We start from the raw sequence: 18,331 nt of genomic DNA, 5'->3' as shown, positions 1-18,331 counted from the left end.
AGACACTACTAACTCAAGAATTATAGTGCAGTAACAATGAAAGGCACCAAAATAAAAACTATTTAAAACTCAACTATTTAAAAAGCTGTAGCAATTTAAAAAATCTGAGGATAATGATAAACAGATGATTCTTTGAAAGCGCAGAAGGCTCCAGCTTCACAAGGCATGTGCAGTGGAGATATGCCACTACTGCCACTAAGACCCAGGGTGGGGAGACCGTGAGTGCTGCAAAAACAGACCCCACTAAAGCCCAGAAAATCAGATGAACTAATGAGTTCCCATTCAAATGTGTATTATTGGCTTTTACCACTTCTCACATTTACTATTACATCATTCACTGACTGATAAGGAGTTTAACTATCTTAGCAACCAGTAGAGCCATCCCAATGTAAATAGCTTAAAAGCAGTCCTGGTTGTGACAGTCACACTAAATAGCCCTAATTTTTCTCTGAACTGTCACTCTTAGGACCACTGATACTTTCCATTCTGAAATAATGCCAACTGGAACACAGTGCTACTCAACTTCTTTTTTAAAGTAAAAATTTCCAAAAAAGGAGATTTCAATAAAACACAGTCTAAGAAGGGGAAACCATGATGAAGAGTTTTCCATAGTAATGCTGTTAAATTTAAACCACATTGCCAGCAAAATATTTACCCATCAGGCATCATCACCAACCCCACCACAACCATCTACTACTTACAGGTTAAGTAAAAGTAAAATCATTGCCCACCCCCATCACTGAAAAGTAAATGAACAAACAAACATAAATCGACCTAAATTCTAAGTCATATTATGCCACGCTCTTTGCTGAACACCCTTCAATGTTTCTCCTTGGGGAAAAAAACAATTTTCCAACCAGAACCCTAAGAGTTCCAGACCTCTCTGCTCGCCTGACTAACTCCTCTTTATTCTTCAGCTCGAGGCTCACAGGACACTTCCTTAGAGATCCTTCCCCATCCACCCAGACTAAACTCTGCACCTCCTCTTCTCACAGCCCCTTATTCTTTTTCTGCACCATGCTCTTCAAAATGTGCAGTTAAATATGTATCCACATGATAACTTACTGTTTGCCTACTCACAAGACAAATAGCTCCATGCAGACATGTTTTGGTCCCTCTAGTACATCTAATACCTAGCATGATGCCTGGCCACAGAAAAGGGCTAGATAAATATCCGTTGAACACAAATGGAAATAAATTGCGAAATGCCCTGTATCTATGTAACAGACCTGCTAAAAGTAAAACAGGGCTTCAGGTTTTGTTTCATTTTTTTAAAACATTATGTAACAGGAGAAATATCTTTGAGTATTACTATTTCAACAGCAAATGTGTACACAAATGAAGATTATAAAAATAGTGATTATACAAGTAGCAATTACACAACAGTGGCACACACTTGCCACCCTCACCTGACTTAGCTTGGATACTGGGATGCATAGAAGATTAAGAGGGCCCATTTTCCAGCTGCCACCACCATCAGCAAAGGGGTCTCCCTGGTCTCTCCCCAAACTGTGGGGCAGAAGGAACGGTTGTGGAAGAGGGAAGAAACAACCTAGTCAAGAGGCCAAGCCCTCACGTTCTAAGAACAGTAACCACCCCCGCCCTAATAGACCTCAGTTGTGCAATTCCACTCAAAGATGATCCTTTCATTACCAATATTGCAGCATTGGAAATTTCACAGCAAAGCATGTGCTGGTTCAGGTCAAATGGCTTTTGCCAAGACCACCACATACCCATGCCTTCTGATGGGAAACAGGATGAGTGGGAAGGCAGACTAGAAACACACTAACGATCATGGCAAGTAAGGACAGGCTAAAGGACTGTAAGCCCGGATGAAAGCAGATAAGCAAAGTACACGCAGGCACGAGCAGAATGAACTCGGGGTGATGGTAACAGTAGAGGTTAAGCGATGGTGGGCTCTCAAGTCCATCATGTCAGTCGGGAAAGTGGAACAGAAGTGAGTCTCTAAAACTGAAAAGTTACAATTTTTCAATTTATACCATGGATGTGTTTTTGTTTTTTTTTTTTTTTTAAAAGTTACACCATGGATGCTCCTATATGGCTGAATGGGGCCTGGAGAGTCAGGGAGACTGAGCTTGGGCCCGGGTCATGGAAACATGCAGAAGAGTGGTCTATAGATCAGTGAGGTCCAAAGGAGAAGGGGAAGAGGGAACTTAGAGGAAAAACATAGGGTTACAAAAGAAGAGACTGAAATGAAAGCAAAATGAAATCATTTCTAGTGTCATGAACTAAAGAGATGGAAAAAGAGGGACTCAGTTAAGGTGAGGTAGAGGAGCAGCATTTGAGGACAAGGTTTAACATGTAAGAGACTTTGTCTAGGGCCAACAGAGCAGGTGGCAACAGAAGCAGCCGGGCAATGCCAACTGGGGGTGGGAGTTCAAAAGGGAACAGAAAGACAGAGGGATCTGTGACTCAGGAAGGTACCAGTTCAGGTACCTTCGTCAGTTACCAGGATGAAGTACTGTGCATGAGGTCCTGGACATACAGGTCCCAAGATGAATAAGGGAAAGGCAATATGGGCAGATGATCAGCTCATGATAAATATGTCGGGTCCACTCATCTCCCTTGGTCATGCTTGACTGACCCTGTGCACACCTATCGGATTCTCTTTCCTGAAAATTTAAAAAAGTGGAGCCACTTTATAACACCCTGGAAAGAATATCTATGTTAACTCCTGTGGACACTCGGCTTCGCTTCTCTCACAAAACCTGGTTACTCAAATTTCCCCCAATTCAGAGAGCTATCTGTATCCTAACCTTCAATAATATCTCCACATTTGCTTTTTTTGGCATGATATAGCCAGAATCATTTCTGCTGCTTGTAACCAAAGTACCTTCCCTGAATCCACATGGCTCCTGACCATCACAAACTCATTTTATAAATAAGAAACTGAGGCTCTGAGAATGCATTTTTTTCCAGGTTGTAACACCAAAACACAATTTCCCCTACTATTAGTATTCTCAATTATATTTTTAAACAGATTTAGGCAGCTTCCAAAAGATTTATAATCTAAATATCATCAGATAAAATCTAGATACAAAGGTAAAATAGAAAAAGCTAAAACTGGAGCAGATGGAGGTGGGTAAGGGGTAAGGAAGACCCATGATATTCTAAGAGCAGCTATTGGAAGGTATATTTCATATCCTACCATAACAGGAAGCCTAAGTAACCAAAGATTTCTATAATTTTTTAAAATATCTGAAGCCATTGTATCAATGTAAAATCCGAGAGTAAAAAAAGGAGACATAAAAAGGTACAGAACCAAAAGAAGAAAAGATAAATATCGACACACAGACAAAATTATAAAGACCATGTCTATAATATCACAGTATTTTTGGCACTCATCACATGCTTAAAAACATTTGTCTTGGTATCCTTCCCCTCCAAATATTTCTGGACTATAAAATATTTCTCATAATTTTTTGACTTTCCAAGATTCTGTTTCCATTTTACTTCCTCCTTTTCTTGGAATCAGTAAGGCTGATTTCCTCTGTTTACCCTAGTGAGTGTCCTTCCCTTCCTAAAACTTGCACCTTATTTCCCTTTCTCTAGCCAAAAATATGGCCACTGTGTGTTATTCTTTCCTGTTTCCTTGGTATTTGATATATTCTGATCTAACCATTCCCTCCCTAATACAAGAGATTCTTAATTGGCACAATCTTGCAAACTTCTTCCATAGCACTGCTTCAGAAACAACAAGAACTTTTAAATAAAAAGGTTAACAGAGGTGACCTGTTTCTGAGTATAAACGCCACATATGCTTCCATGAAGCTGTTCATTTCTCTTTGAACCACTGGTTTTCAGCAAAAAAAAAAAAAAAAAAATCGAAACAAAGTCTTATTTATTCCAGATGGTTCAAACCCATTATGATAAATATATACAGCCAGTGCCCCCATATAAAATAACTTCATGTAGATATAATTATTTTCTAAAAAGTAAACTATACACATTAAATAACATGTTTAATTAAAAGAAAAATTGTTATAAAATCTAATAGGTAGACTATATAAACCAGAATGGAAATTCAGGTTTCCTCTACACTTACAGATCAGAAAACAAATGAAATATTCATAAAAAATGAACATTTTATATACGTCACACTTCCAAGAAGAAGTATCATAGACTTCTTATTGCACTTAGCTCTGTTTACTTCCAATCTAATAATTACACAAATTCAATTCCATGTACATGCAAATTATGTGAAAACACCCACTACTCAAGTAACAGAGGAAAACAGCAAATCTTAATGAGGTTTACACCAAAATTTAATACAGAACACTCTTCAGGAAAAGGAACATCGTTTCTCTCTCAACCACAACTATCCTCAATTGATATATGCTGACGCCACGACATCCCAAAGCAGTGGTTCATTATGGGATGGGGGTAGGGGACAGAGGGGAAGGTGTGCCCACCCTCCTAGTCCCCAGAGGACACGTTCCAAGTTTGGGAGACAGTTTTGGTTGCCCCAAAAGTGGTTGGGGGCATGGGGATGGATGTGCTCCTGGCCTCTAGTGGGTAGAGGTCAGGGATGCTATGAAACACACAATGGGCTGTGTATACAACAGCCTTTCGCAGCCAAGATTACCCAGCTTAAATGGCTGAGACCCCGGCCCACAGAGAAATGAGGCTGAAAGGAAAGAGCCGCAGGCAAGGACACCCATGACTCACTGTCGGCCCTCCCCATGCCAAGGAGTCCCCTACCTTGGACGCCTGTGGAGTGGATATCACATGGACTGTGCTGGGTTTGACTCCATTAGCCTTTGGCCGCTTGTAGAGAGCAAATCTGCTTTTCCTCCGGCCTCTGTCTCCATTAGGTAAAGCACCATTGTACCTATAAACAGAGATGAAAGAGTTCATTTATTTGTAGATTTTTAAAGGCATTCAGAATAAAAGTCTGATGGAATTAAGGGAAAAGACAGGAATGCTCATAAAGACTTGTCCACTAACCACCCTACAAAAGGGATACAAAACAGACTTAGAGACTTTGGCTGTAATGAAATTCAAATCACTTCCAGAAACTTAATTTAAGAGTGATATACAAAGTAATTATAGGTTCCTTATTCTATAAAGTCAGACTCTTCAAATCTTTTCAGAAGAGACCAAGTATAAATAAGCAAATGAGAATTCTGCAGAGGCTCTATTAGCGCCAGCTCAATTCAACAAACGTCATCCTAATGGACCCTGCAGAAACACTCAAGAAATATTTTTAAATGAATTGGTTAGAAAAGAGCATACTAATTAAACCTCATCTCTCACTCTCAAATCATCTTAATGTCTGCAGGATCTTTATTTGTAAGAAGATCATATTTAGTTGCTTGCATTCTTAAAAGTTCTGAATTCTCTACCTCCATTCTAATTGCTATTTGAACCCTATACTGTCAGGTTAGTGAAAGCTAGCCTTCAAAAATTAAACAAAGTATGCCTCTATAAGGTTGCCCATTAAAAAGCCCGAAGGTATAAAAGAAGAGTTTTAGTCCACAAACTATGAAATATCTTAAAAAGTCACCTGGGAAATAGTACTTGTCCTTAAGCAGATTCCCCTAAATTAATACCTTAAGCCAGTGGTCCCCAACCTTTTTGGCACCAGGGATAGATTTTGTAGAAAAGAATTTCTCCACAGACCGGGGAGTAGGTTGGGGGGATGGTTTGGGGATGATTGTCATCAGGAGCAGACAACCTAGACCCCTGGCATGAGCAGCTCACAGTAGGGTTCACTCATGAGAATCTAAGAAAGAAAGTGAAGTTGCTCCGTCGTATCCGACTCTTTGCAACCCCATGGACTGTAGCTTACCAGGTTCCTCTGTCCATGGGATTTTCCAGGCAAGAATACTGGAGAATACTCCTTCTCCAGGAGATCTTCCTGACCCAGGGATTAAACCCGGGTTTCCCGCATTGTAGGCAGATGCTCTACCGTCTGAGCCACAAGGGAAGAATCTAATGCCATCTCAAATCTGACGGGAGGTGGAGCTCAGGCTGTAATATGAGCAATGGGGAGCTTCACCTGCTCACCTCCTGCTGTGCAGTCCCCCGGTTTTTTTTTTTTTTTGGGTGGAGGGGGGTCACTGGGGATCCCTGCCTGAAAGCCAATACCAGTGTTTAAAAAGAATGCAGGCTTGCAAGAGCGTTTCCGTTTTCACCTGTATTTTCTAATCTAGATTACAGGTCGCTGTACATTCTGACTTCTGTCTCATGCCATGTTTACTCTCCAGCTCCCTCTTGGCAGAAGTTCTTTTGAAGAGAACCAAAAGAGGAATTGTTTCAAATTTGTGTGGATAAACACGACAACTCTGAGGCTCCCTCCAAGCACCAAAGTCAGGGGTGACGTGGGTGGTGGCTCCTGGAAGTCCTGCCTTTGCCATTCGCCCGTCTCACCCAGAGAGCACAGTGGGCCGTATGGCAAAGGGGACACGAGGCCCAAGGGGAACAGCAAAAGTCGGAACAAGGGTTTGTGGTGTTTGTTTTACTATTCTGTAGCTGCAGTATGATAATGGATTTAAATTACCAGAAGTTACTCCTGAGGTGTTTTTAATCTGTTTCCATCTCCATCATAAAGGAACATCAGCTACAGAAAACGTCTCCAGAGTACAGAAATCATTTGTTTCAAGTCTTACTCCTCTCTCCTTTTTTGGAGGCAAGATCAGAATAATGGGCATGATTTTCTTAAACATACCTGTGATGGCTACTCTAATGAACATATCCCCGATTAAACAACCATTATAAATCAACTGTGTCTTAAAATATTTGCACATCACTTACACCAGGATGAGCACCCTGTATTAAGAGAAACATATGTGAATCAAAGGCAGGGCCTAAACAATTTAAAGGGACGTTTTCATCACTGTGGCCTAGAACAACTGGTACAAGATCTGGCAAGGGGTCCTGTGCCCCTCACATTTGCCCAGCTCTCTACTGCACCTTTCTCTCAACTACACACTGCTAGTCAATGAAACTAGTCAAAGACTGTGGCAGGTGTTTTTAAGAGATCTGCTCACTATGACATCCCTTCTAGGGAATCCAGCTCTGAACACCCTAAGGTAAGCGCAGTACTACATCTGAATGACATGGCCAGGCCAGCACCCTCCCCACTGAGTGGCTGGTGGCAGACGTTTGGTCCAAATTGGCCAATGACAGTCTCATCTCAGAAAACACAAAGCCGGGACCCAGAGACAACCCACCAGTCTGTGTGGATGGCCAGAGATGCAAACTGTAGGCATGGGAGCTGTGGGGATGTCAGAGTCTGTTCTGTGATGAAGCAGCAGAGAAGTGAGGAGCAAAGCAGGTGAACAAGGACAAGCAATGAAAAGAGATGGAAAGAGGATCCTTAAGGGCATCTCTTGGCCCAGATATACTCTGACCCCTGTTCATGAAATCCTTTCTGGTTTTAGCTAACTCAGATTGCTTTCTTCTACTCGCAACCCCAAAGCCATATCTAATATAAAAATGAAAACACAAAAACCAGCAATGTCAACTTAACATATACGGAAACATTTTAATTTCAATAGGCGGAGCAAAGATGCACAGATATGGCAAGAAACACCTTTTATATTTTCAAATAAATAAGTAAACCCTTCTTAGTCACAGGCCAAAGAATCAGGACCAGGAGAAAGTTGTATCACCAAAGATAGAAGAGAGACTTTCAATGACTTGTCATCAGTTAAGAGGCCAGTGTGATTTGGAAAAGAATGGGTCTTTGATGACCTCACCCATCTTCAGCGAGAACCGCCAAGTAAAAACAAGCCAGCCTCTCCAACACAGAGCCTCACTCAGCGCCTCCTCTCTCTTTCTAATCTCCTCACAGCCAAGAACCTTGAATCAGGACTCCACCCGCACCACCCCAATTCCAACCTTGAGCACACATCATCTGCCTCCAAATCTAAAAGTACATTTGATGATGTCATCTACCCATCATTCAACTTGCCGCCTTACGTCTCTCAATGGCTCTCCTATCAAGGTACACAACATGGTCAATTAAAAATTGCCAGAAGTTCCCATTACTTCTCCCAGGGACCATGAGTCTAACTCCATCTCCCCACACCTGGGCTGGCCTTAGTGGCTTATTTGCCAACAGGATGGGAAGGAAGTGACATGCTGAAACTTGCAAAGCCAAGTCTTGTAAAAGCCTTAGAACTTCTGTCTCTTGGGAGCTCAGAGCTGAATTGTAAGGTAGCTGGGACCACCCTCCCACTCCCCCACCAGCCACGCCAAGGAGGCTACATGGAGGTGGCTCCAGTCAGCAGTCCCAGCTGAGCCCAGCCTTCCAACAGCCTGCTAGGTTACCACACGTGTGATTGAAGCTGCTGTGGACCCTCCAGGCCAGCCCATCCATCAGCTGACTACACCAGGTGACCTAGGTTGATCCCACACGGGACAGAAGAATTGCCTGGTTGAGTACTCACAGAAATGCTGCAGGAAGGGGGACCCCTTCCAGGGTCTGAGAGTGGGCTCTTGTCTAACACTCGGAAATGAATTGTCCGAGGAGACACGCGTGCTGACAAAGTAAGAGATTTTTATGGGCAAGGGGCACCCAGGAGAAGAGCAGCAGGGTGAGGGAAGCTCACCTCTCCAGAACAGGAGAACTGCTCTGCCACCTGGCTTGCAGTCTCAGGCTTTGTGGTGATGGAATTCGTTTCCCGGTTGTCTCTGACCATTCATTCTGACTCAAAGTTCTTCCTGGTGGTGCGTCCACTGCTTAGCCAAGAAGGATTCTGGGAGGTGGTCGGACACATGGTGTCTCCTTTTGACCTTTCCCGAGTTCTTCTGGTTGGTGGTAGCTTATTAGTTCTGTGTTCCTTACCAGGACCTCTTGACATAAAACAGCTCATGCAAATGGTTACTACGGTGCCTGGCCAGGTGGGCGGTTTCAGTCAGCTTGCCTCGCCTAAGAGAATCACGTGGTAAGTACGATGGTGGATGTGTCCATCCCCTAGGTCTGGCATAGACGACGACCTGTAACCGACGCCTGGGACAAGCCCCACCCTTCGGCATGGGCTCCCTCTCGTGCTTTCACAGCCTCCCCTCTGACCTCTGATCTAGTGCAAGGCAAGCACTGTCACCAGATCTTCCCCATGCCCTTCTCACCTCCCTGCCTGGTCCCTTCCCCACGCCACCCTCCCGCCCCCGGAATGTGAATCCATCCTGGGCACGCAACATCCTGGGCACGCAACATCCTGGGCACGCAACAGGCGCTAACACCTGCCAAGCCAACTGCATGACAGACAGTCTGTCTTTTGTGCAGCAGAGCAGAGCCCAGACAGACAGATGAGGTCCTGCTCATAAAGGCAAAAAAATGACTAGTCTATGAAAGAAAGTTAGAATGCTCTCTGGCCTAGCAAGGTTTCCAACCAGCGACTTTGTAAAAACAAGACTTCCAAGCGCTGCGGGCACATCTGTTTCAGCTGCTAAGCAGGGCTATTCTTCTTCAAACCCACAAGTTGCCTTTCAAGCTTTACATTAAAAAAAAAAAAAAAATCTGGAGACTTAAAAAAAATTCCACTTATTGAATAAACATGTGATGAAAATGCAGCTCATCATATATGCAGGGCAAATAATTAGTATTTATTTAGAAGCTGCAGGGGACAATGAAAAACACTTGTAAGAAACCTCGCAAAGTAATGTATGGCTTCTTTTGGTTTAAAATCCAGAGTTCACACATTAATTCTTTTTAATGGCATTTGCTGTACACTTCCTATGTGCCAAGAAGCCTTGTGAGGGAGGCTCCTAGAGGCTCGAATGACTGGACCACACGTGAATCACATGGCTGGAAACGGGCAGTACATGAATATGTGCTCAGCCATGTCTGACTCTGTGCCCCTATGGACTGTAGCCCACCAGGCTCCTCTGTCCATGGGATTTTCCTGGTAAGAATACTGGAGTGGGTAGCCATTGTCTACTCCTGGGGATCTTTCTGACCCAGGCATCGAATCCCTATCTCTTGAGTCTCCTGCATTGGCAGGCAGCATCTTTACCATTGCGTTACCTGAGAAGTCGTGAAGCGGCAGGCAGCACGCAAATCTATAGCCAGTTTTGCCTGACTCCAAACTGTGCAGTTTCCAGTAGCCAATACTGACAACTTTTAAATTCAAGTCATCTCCTGGCAAATAACACCAAGATACATTCTTGAGAAGACACCTGCCACCTAAAAAAATGCATTTGTCAAAAAGACTTTTCTATAGGAAATAACAGCAAGAGAGGGCATGCCAAGGGCTTCCAGAACACGGCAGAGGCATCACATTGGATCTTAACCAGCCTGAACTCACAGAGCACTACTTGTGAGGACGGGAATGAGAATGTATGCTGCAGGAGAGGAGGCAACGTCAGCACCAAATGGCCACATTCCAGAGGCAGCCTCGCTTCCTGTTACAGACTGAAGGCGCTGCCCTCCCTCGAAAGCAACATCTCTGTCACGAGCACAGATAAACCACAAGCAACTACTGTAACTGAGACGCTGCGGATGAACAGGCCAGGGACACTAGACACAACAGATGTGAAAATGAAGCGTAGAGTCTCATAAACCCCATACCTTGATCCCTGTCTCCAGGCGTGCATGTCAATTCACCACAACAGTGAACACACTAACACGCTGCTGCAACTGTGCATTAGAAGGTACACGTAAACCAGTAAGTAAGTGCCTGATACTGGCTTTACATCATTCAGTTCAGTTCAGTCCATCGCTCAGTCATGTCCGACTCTTTGCAACCCCATGAACCACAGTACGCCAGGTCTCCCTGTCCATCACCAATCCCAGGGCTTACCCAAACTCATGTCCAGTGAGTCGGTAATGCCATCCAACCATCTCATCTTCTATCATCCCCTTCTCCTCCTGCCTTCAATCTTTCCCAGCATCAGGGTCTTTTCAAATGAGTCAGCTCTGCACATCAGGTGGCCAAAGTACTGGAGTTTCAGCTTCATCAGTCCTTCCAGTGAACACCCAGGACTGATCTCCTTTAGGATGGACTGGCCGGATCTCCTTGCAGACCAAGGGACTCTTAAGAGTCTCCTCCAACACCACAGTTCAAAAGCATCAATTTTTTGGTGCTCAGCTTTCTTTATAGTCCAACTCTCACATCCATATACGACTACTGGAAAAACCATAGTCTTGCCTAGACAGACCTTTGTTGGCAAAGTAACGTCTCTGCTTTTTAATGTGTGGTCTAGGTTGGTCATAACTTTCTTTCCAAGGAGTAAATGTTTTTTATTTTCGCGGCTGCAGTCACCATCTGCAGTGATTTTGGAGCCCAGAAAAATAAGTCAGCCACTGTTTCCACTGTTTCCCCATCTATTTCCCATGAAGTGATGGGACCAGGTGCCATGATCTTCGTTTTCTGAATGCTGAGCTTTAAGCCAACTTTTTCTCTCTCCTCTTTCACTGTCATCAAGAGGCTTTTTAGTTCCTCTTCACTTTCTGCCATAAAGGTGGTATCATCTGCATATCTGAGGTTATTGATATATCTCCCGGCAATCTTGATTCCAGCTTGTGCTTCTTCCAGCTCAGCGTTTCTCATGATGTACTCTGCATATACGTTAAATAAGCAGAGTGACAATATACACCCTTGACATACTCCTTTTCCTATTTGAAACCAGTTGTTGTTCCATGTCCAGTTCTAATTGTTGCTTCTGATCTACATAGAGATTTCTCAAGGGGCAGGTCAAGTGGTCTGGTATTCCCATCTCTTTCAGAATTTTCCACAGTTTATTGTGATCCACACAGTCAAAGGCTTTGGCAGTCAATAAAGCATCATTACAGCCTCACTATTTGAGCTATCATATGTATCTGTTGGCTTCCCAGGTGGCACTAGTGGTAAAGAATCTGCCACCAATGCGGGAGACATAAGAGATCCAGGTTTGATCCCTGGCTTGGGAAGATCCCCTGGAGGAGGGCATGGCAACCCACTGCAGTATTCTTGCCTGGAGAATCCCATGGACAGAGGAGCCTGGTGGGCTACAGTCCATGGGGTCACAAAGAGTCAGACACAAGTACAGAGGCTATGCACACACACATTTGGATTGGACGCTCTTTGAGGAGTTCCTGTGTCTTTGTGTACCTCACCTTCACCTCTACATGGTATCTTAAAACCAAGGAAAGTCTCAGTGAAACAGTCACCATGTTGGTATGGAAATAATGACAGCTGTTTAAGGGATCAAGAGAGGATTTCTAGCTCCAATTCTTTTCCAAGCTCACGCTGTGAGCTTACCTAAGATGAGACTGTTTTCTCAGCTACAAAGATAGCAACACAGAGTTACAATTTCAATATTAAAAAGAGATTCCCAAACCTCTTTCAAACATTTCAATTCAATATGGAGAAGGCATTTCCTCCAATTCAAATACCAGGATCCTGTCTCAGAAGGGTGAGGCTGTGGCTATCCAAAGACCCCTCAAGTCTTTACGGCAGTTGAGGGGCAGCTGTTCATACACTTGCACGTTGCTTTTTATCTTGAGGTTTTCCAGCGTCCCTGTACCACAGTATTTCCCAAGGCGAAACATTAAAACAGTCTGTGTTATCGGGAACACAGACCTGCTCCCACACACAGTAGATTTTCAGCCCTTCTTCCGGGATGTATACACCCACACATCCTCACTCAGCCTCTCTGCAGCAAAAGGTACAGCAGGAAGGCAAGAAAGAGGCCCCACTCTGGCCCTGCAAGGAGGTCCACATTCACACAAGTCCCTGAACATCTCAGAACCTCACTTTCCCTTCCCATAAAGTAGGAAGAAGGTCTAACATCCTACAGCTTGGATTTGGGAGCCATTTAGGGGTAGGAGATGAGGGTAAAGCTGTCCCGAGAGGCCCTAACTCCAGCCTCATCAGCAGCACACCCCTCACTGACCCCTGTTCTCTCTGTTCTCTCCACACTCATTCAACTCCTGCAACTAAAGAAGGCTGCACGCCCCTACCTGCTGCTTCTTTCAACCAGGTCACAGGAAAGAAAAGAGCATGCAAAGCAAATCCAGTCCACAGAACTATTCGCGAAAAGAAAAATATTTATTATCTAATACTCAGCCATGTGCATATTATCTGAAGTCTTTCTCCTCCCTTTTTCACTTTAAACTGGTACTGCCGCTAAAAAAACACCAGATAAAGGTTTTGTCTTTGTTTTTAAACTGTACTGAATCTTTGATTTTTTAGCATCACTGGAGGGTCAACAATAGAGTTTTTTTTTTTACTGAATATCGGCCAGTACACAAAGCATGAGGCATAGAGAAGGCTGTTTATATTGTTTTTAAAACACTGATGACTACATCTTTTATTCTGCCACTGGCTTCAACAGTCCAAAATAGCTCTGATTAAAAACATTAATATTAGTGTTTTATATCAAAGAACCTATTTTTTTTTTACCCTAGGGGTGAAAATTATTGTTTAAGTATTACCCTGCAATAATTTTTTATTCTTAGAAGAGAAAATGAGCCACTTGGATCAGTGGTAAAGAACCCGCCTGCAATGCAGGAGATGCAGAGCTTTGCTCCCTGGTCTGGGAAGATCCCCTAGAGAAGGAAATGGCACCCCACTTCAGTATGCTTGCCTGGGAAATCCCATGGACAGAGGAACCTGCTGGGCTACAGTACATGGGGTTGCCAGAGTTGGACACAACTTAGTGACTAAAGCAACAACAAAGAGAGAAAATATGACACAAAGGGAAAAAACTAAAGTATAATAAGAAATGAATTTAATACAGTAAAAGATCTGTACAATTCAAGACCAGGTAAAGACTTATCACTTTATCTTATTCTTGAATTAGCACCGTCTTTTCTGGGAGAGAGGGCAGTTTGAGTCACAGCTCTGCCATTAGTAGTCATGTGCTCTTTTTAACCATTTTTAAAACTTGAAGTATAGTTGATTTACAATGTTGTGTTAGTTTCAAGTGTACAGCAAAGTGATTCAGTTATATATATAAATACACATATATTATGATATCATGATACTTATGATATCATGATATCATATGATACTTATCTGTCTGATTTACTTCATTTAATATGGAAATCTCTAGAATTATTACCATCTTACACTCCACACTGGTCACCAATTAATAATCTTGAAAACCAAATTAAAGCCCACACATTCATTTTTTATCACTCCAATATTTCTTAATTTTAATCTCATCACCTCAATAAAGACAGGAGCATAAACTGTATGTGGTAGACTGAAATACTGGTCCCAGTTCTTCACTCCTCCCTGAAAACATGCCCTTTGACATGACTTTATACTTCCAGTTAACCTCCTTGCCCTGGATTTTGGGTTGGACCAAGTGAGCTGCTTTAGCCAACTGGATGTGAACATATGATACAAGCAGGGGCCTGAGTTGTGCTTGGCAGCTGGGATCATCCTCCGTCATGGCCATAGAAGAGTATGTCCCAGCCAGCCTGCCAAAGAGGACAAGTGGCACCTGGAGGAGAGCCAGACCCCACACACATGGCGTAAGCAGAGCCACTCCGTCACACCTCAGAGCAGAGCCATCTCAGCCAGCCCACACTCCTGAGAACGAATGACTGGTTTTTTCAAGTCACTGAGTTTGGGTACGATTTGTTACACAGCATTATACAGCAAAAAGTAAATGAATTTCAAAAGCAATTAACATAAATAGTTTCTTCAGTATCTAAAAACTTTGGGCTAAAAAAGCAAAAATATAAAATATATACCAAATGAAAGTTTTATATAAAGAATTCTCTTTCACTATGAAGAAAAAAGTCTAAAATTAGAGATAATTCAAAATAATTCCAAATGTGTAACTTTCTAAGACTGTATTAAATGGGATTTTTAAAAAATGCATACTTAATACAGACACTGAAAATGCATTTGATAGAAGTCTTCATCTGTTTCAGATTAATGTCATTAAGAGCTGAGAATAAAACAATATTTTCTTCTCATAATTATTTAAAGGTAAAAGAGTAAAATAAAAAGCATTTATATTAAAAATCAGGAACAAAACAAGAATGCTTACCATTACCATTTTTATTAAACACCATTCTAAAATAAATCCTAGTCTAACCAAGAACATTAAATTAGAAATAAGGGGTATTAACTGGAGGGAAAGAAGATATAAAACTAGTATTACTGCTGTAAGAATTAAAACAATGTATTACTTGAGAACAAAAACCACATGCCAACGGAGAAGAAACACCCCAGAAACAGACTCTTGGCTACATAAAGTAATATAAGATGATGTAAGGGCCACTAGACAATGCAAAAGAAACTGGATTATTCAATCGTGTACAGAAACCAACCACCTACTTCGAAAGAAAAAAATTTCTTAGAGCTGCATGTTACATTCTATACAAAAATTCCAAAGTTGACTATTTATAAGTACTCAGTCATGTCCAACTCTTTTTGGCTCCATGGGCTCCTCTGCCCATGGGATTCTCCAGGTAAGAATACTGGAATGCGGCACCATTTCCTACTCCAGGGGATATTCCAGATCCAGGGATCAAACCGGCATCTCTTGCGTCTCCTGCACTGGTAGGTAGATTCTCTACCACTGAGCCACCGGGAAAGCCCTGCTGCTGCTGCTGCTGCTGCTGCTGCGTCGCTTCAGTCGTGTCCGATTCTGTGCAACCCCATAGATGGCAGCACACCAGGCTTCCCCCGTCCCTAGGATTCTCCAGGCAAGAACCCTGGAGTGGGTTGCCATTTCCTTCTCCAATGCATGAAAGTGAAAAGTGAAAGTGAAGTCACTCAGTCGTGTCCAATTCCTAGCGACCCCATGGACTGCAGCCCACCAGGCTCCTCCGTCCATGGGTTTTGCCAGGCAAGAGTACTGGGGTGGGTTGCCATTGCCTTCTCCATGGAAAGCCATACTTAAGTCAATAATAATGTTCTAAACATAAACACAGTTAAAAAAAAAAAAACCTACAAACATAAATATTGGTACATTTATATATGTAAAAATGTGAAACTTTTGCATATCAAGAATTCTAAAATTATATGTCCAACAAAACTAGAAAAACCACTGGTAATAATATCAAAAAGCTTAATAACATTAATAGGTAAATGCTGCTACAAGTAAAAGGAAAAACAGACATCCTCACAGATATACTACAGAAAAATAAGCAAAGAACATGAATACAAAATTCACAGAGAAGAAACAATGGCTAATAGACATTTCTTTTTAATGTTCAATCTCATCAGTAATCAGAAAATGAAATTAAAGCAAGATCGTTATTTGCCAATAAAATTATGAAACTGTTGAAATGATTCAGAACTCAAGTATATCACTGGTAAGACTCTGAATTGGCACAACCTCATTGTAAAATAATTAGTAACATGTATCAACAGCCTTAATAAATGTACTTATGTTCTTTGAGTTGGTAATTCTGATTTGAAGGAATCTATCCTCACAACATAGTTTTGAAATACAAGTAGAGTTTTATGCACAAAAATGTTAACTACGTCATTAATTATAATGGCAAAAGACTGTAAATAACCTAAATGTTCAATAATAATGGATTAAGTTGATAATTATAATTCTACATGATGAAATTATATTTACTGCAAATTTTTAATAGCAATGAAAAAGGATTTTGAAAACCAGAGAATAAAAAAATATGCATATGGTATCACCTCTAACATATTCAAAATACTTAAAAGGGAAGACTGAAATAAGCACACTAAAATATTAAGTGATTATTGTTAGAAACTACTATATGATTTAGTTCTTATATTTTCAGTATCTTTTAAAAAATCTATGTTGAGTGTATTTTTCCAACGAATTAAATGTTTTAAAAGTATATATTTCATTAAATAAAGGTGGACCTCCAAGAGTACAGTATTAATCAATTTAGATCTGAAACAAGACCTAGAAACAAAATCAACGCTGAGGACTGGAAGAAGATTTAAATTTATACTCCAAAGAAGGCCACAATGTGTCTAAATTGTTAAATGGCCACATTGAAAAGACCATTCATGCATCGATTTTCTCAGGCACACAAGGAGAACTTGGTTTTTCACAGCTGTGAAAGCTGTTACTCTACAAAAACCTCTTCGCACCTATCATTCTTGAACTTTTAAAACTTGTAAAGATTCCCAAGTTTTCCATTTCTACTATAGATATTCTTGACACAGATATACTTATTTATTTTATGTACAATCCTAGTCAAACTTCTAACCCCTGTAATTTATCATTAGAGTAGGAAAATGATTTCTAGGGTCTAAAGACAGAGACTGTTGAAAATTTTAAGTCTGAAATTCCTGTTACCTAAAAGAAGAGATTAATTCCTTAAAAAAGAGAATTCTCAGCACCACTAATCAGGCAATGTCAAACTTCCATGGTGGTTTCCCTCCAGATGAATAGGGTATTAGGCCTTATGTTCACACTTTGACTTGAATGCAGTTAAGATCAGGAACTGCAGGCAACTCATACAATTAGCAGCCTGATCTGCATTAAACTTGGGAGGCAGACTGGGATTTTTCATACTGTCCAAGCCAGTACATATAGAATCCTGTTCACCAGAAATAGTTATAGCATCACTGCTGCTGCTACTGCTAAGTCACTTCAGTCGTATCCGACTCTGTGCGACCCCATAGACGGCAGCCTACCAGGCTCCCCTATCCCTGGGATTCTCCAGGCAAGAACACTGGAGTGGGTTGCCCTTTCCTTCTCCAATGCGTGAAAGTGAAGTCGCTCAGTCGTGTCCAACCCCCAGCGACCCCATGGACTGCAGCCTACCAGGCTCCTCCGTCCATGGGAGTTTCCAGGCAAGAATACTGGAGTGGGGTGCCATTGCCTTACTACTCAAATCAATAAACCAAAAAATTCATTTTGAAGTCAGTCTGTCAAGTGAATTAAAGAAAATTAAGCAGGTTTACCTGCTCACATTCATAATATGCTACTATGTCCCGTGAATCACCAAGCGGAAGACATGGCAGACAGTATTTCCCACTGACTTGGTCTAACATCCCACTCTCATGGCACATGCAGAGTCAGCAATTTCCTGGACCAAGCAGTCAAGTTTGGGAACTGCGAAGGGAAGTATGCACTTACACCATGCAGCCCATTGTTACTACAAACGCAGGGGATAATGTCTTGGGGGGAAAAGCAGAAGTTAGAAACAGCTGGATTGCATATTACAATTCTATTTTCCATTTATACACATTTTCTGATTAACACCAACTGGAAATGGACTTCACTTTACAGTCATCTTTTTACTACTATAACTACTATAATGAAGAATGAATGTTATAAACTAATATAGTTGTAAATAGAATGTTTCCTTTAATTTACTTCCTTGGTATACTAATGACAAGCCACAGTGAAGGAGGAGCTAGAAATGAGAAACTAAGAGGTCAAAGCTGTAAACACAGCTCATAAACCTTTCTTG

The 18,331-nt window shown here is 41.8% G+C and overlaps 1 protein-coding gene across 3 annotated transcripts in view; it reads right to left on the bottom strand.

Moving 5' to 3' along the window:
* PELI2 (pellino E3 ubiquitin protein ligase family member 2) overlaps positions 1-18,331 on the bottom strand; it is a 189,112-nt gene that overhangs the window by 131,113 nt on the left and 39,668 nt on the right. For all 3 annotated transcript variants that reach the window (XM_069596692.1, XM_069596694.1, XM_069596693.1), the window contains exon 2: positions 4,723-4,852. In XM_069596692.1, coding sequence (XP_069452793.1) covers positions 4,723-4,852 — 130 coding nt within the window. The remainder of the gene's footprint in view (positions 1-4,722; positions 4,853-18,331) is intronic.

Source organism: Ovis canadensis, chromosome 7 (genome assembly GCF_042477335.2).
Source record: "Ovis canadensis isolate MfBH-ARS-UI-01 breed Bighorn chromosome 7, ARS-UI_OviCan_v2, whole genome shotgun sequence".
In the NCBI taxonomy this organism is placed as follows: domain Eukaryota; kingdom Metazoa; phylum Chordata; class Mammalia; order Artiodactyla; family Bovidae; genus Ovis; species Ovis canadensis.
The sequence above is the reverse complement of the archived record's forward strand: the minus strand, read 5'-3'. Positions and strand labels throughout refer to the sequence as shown.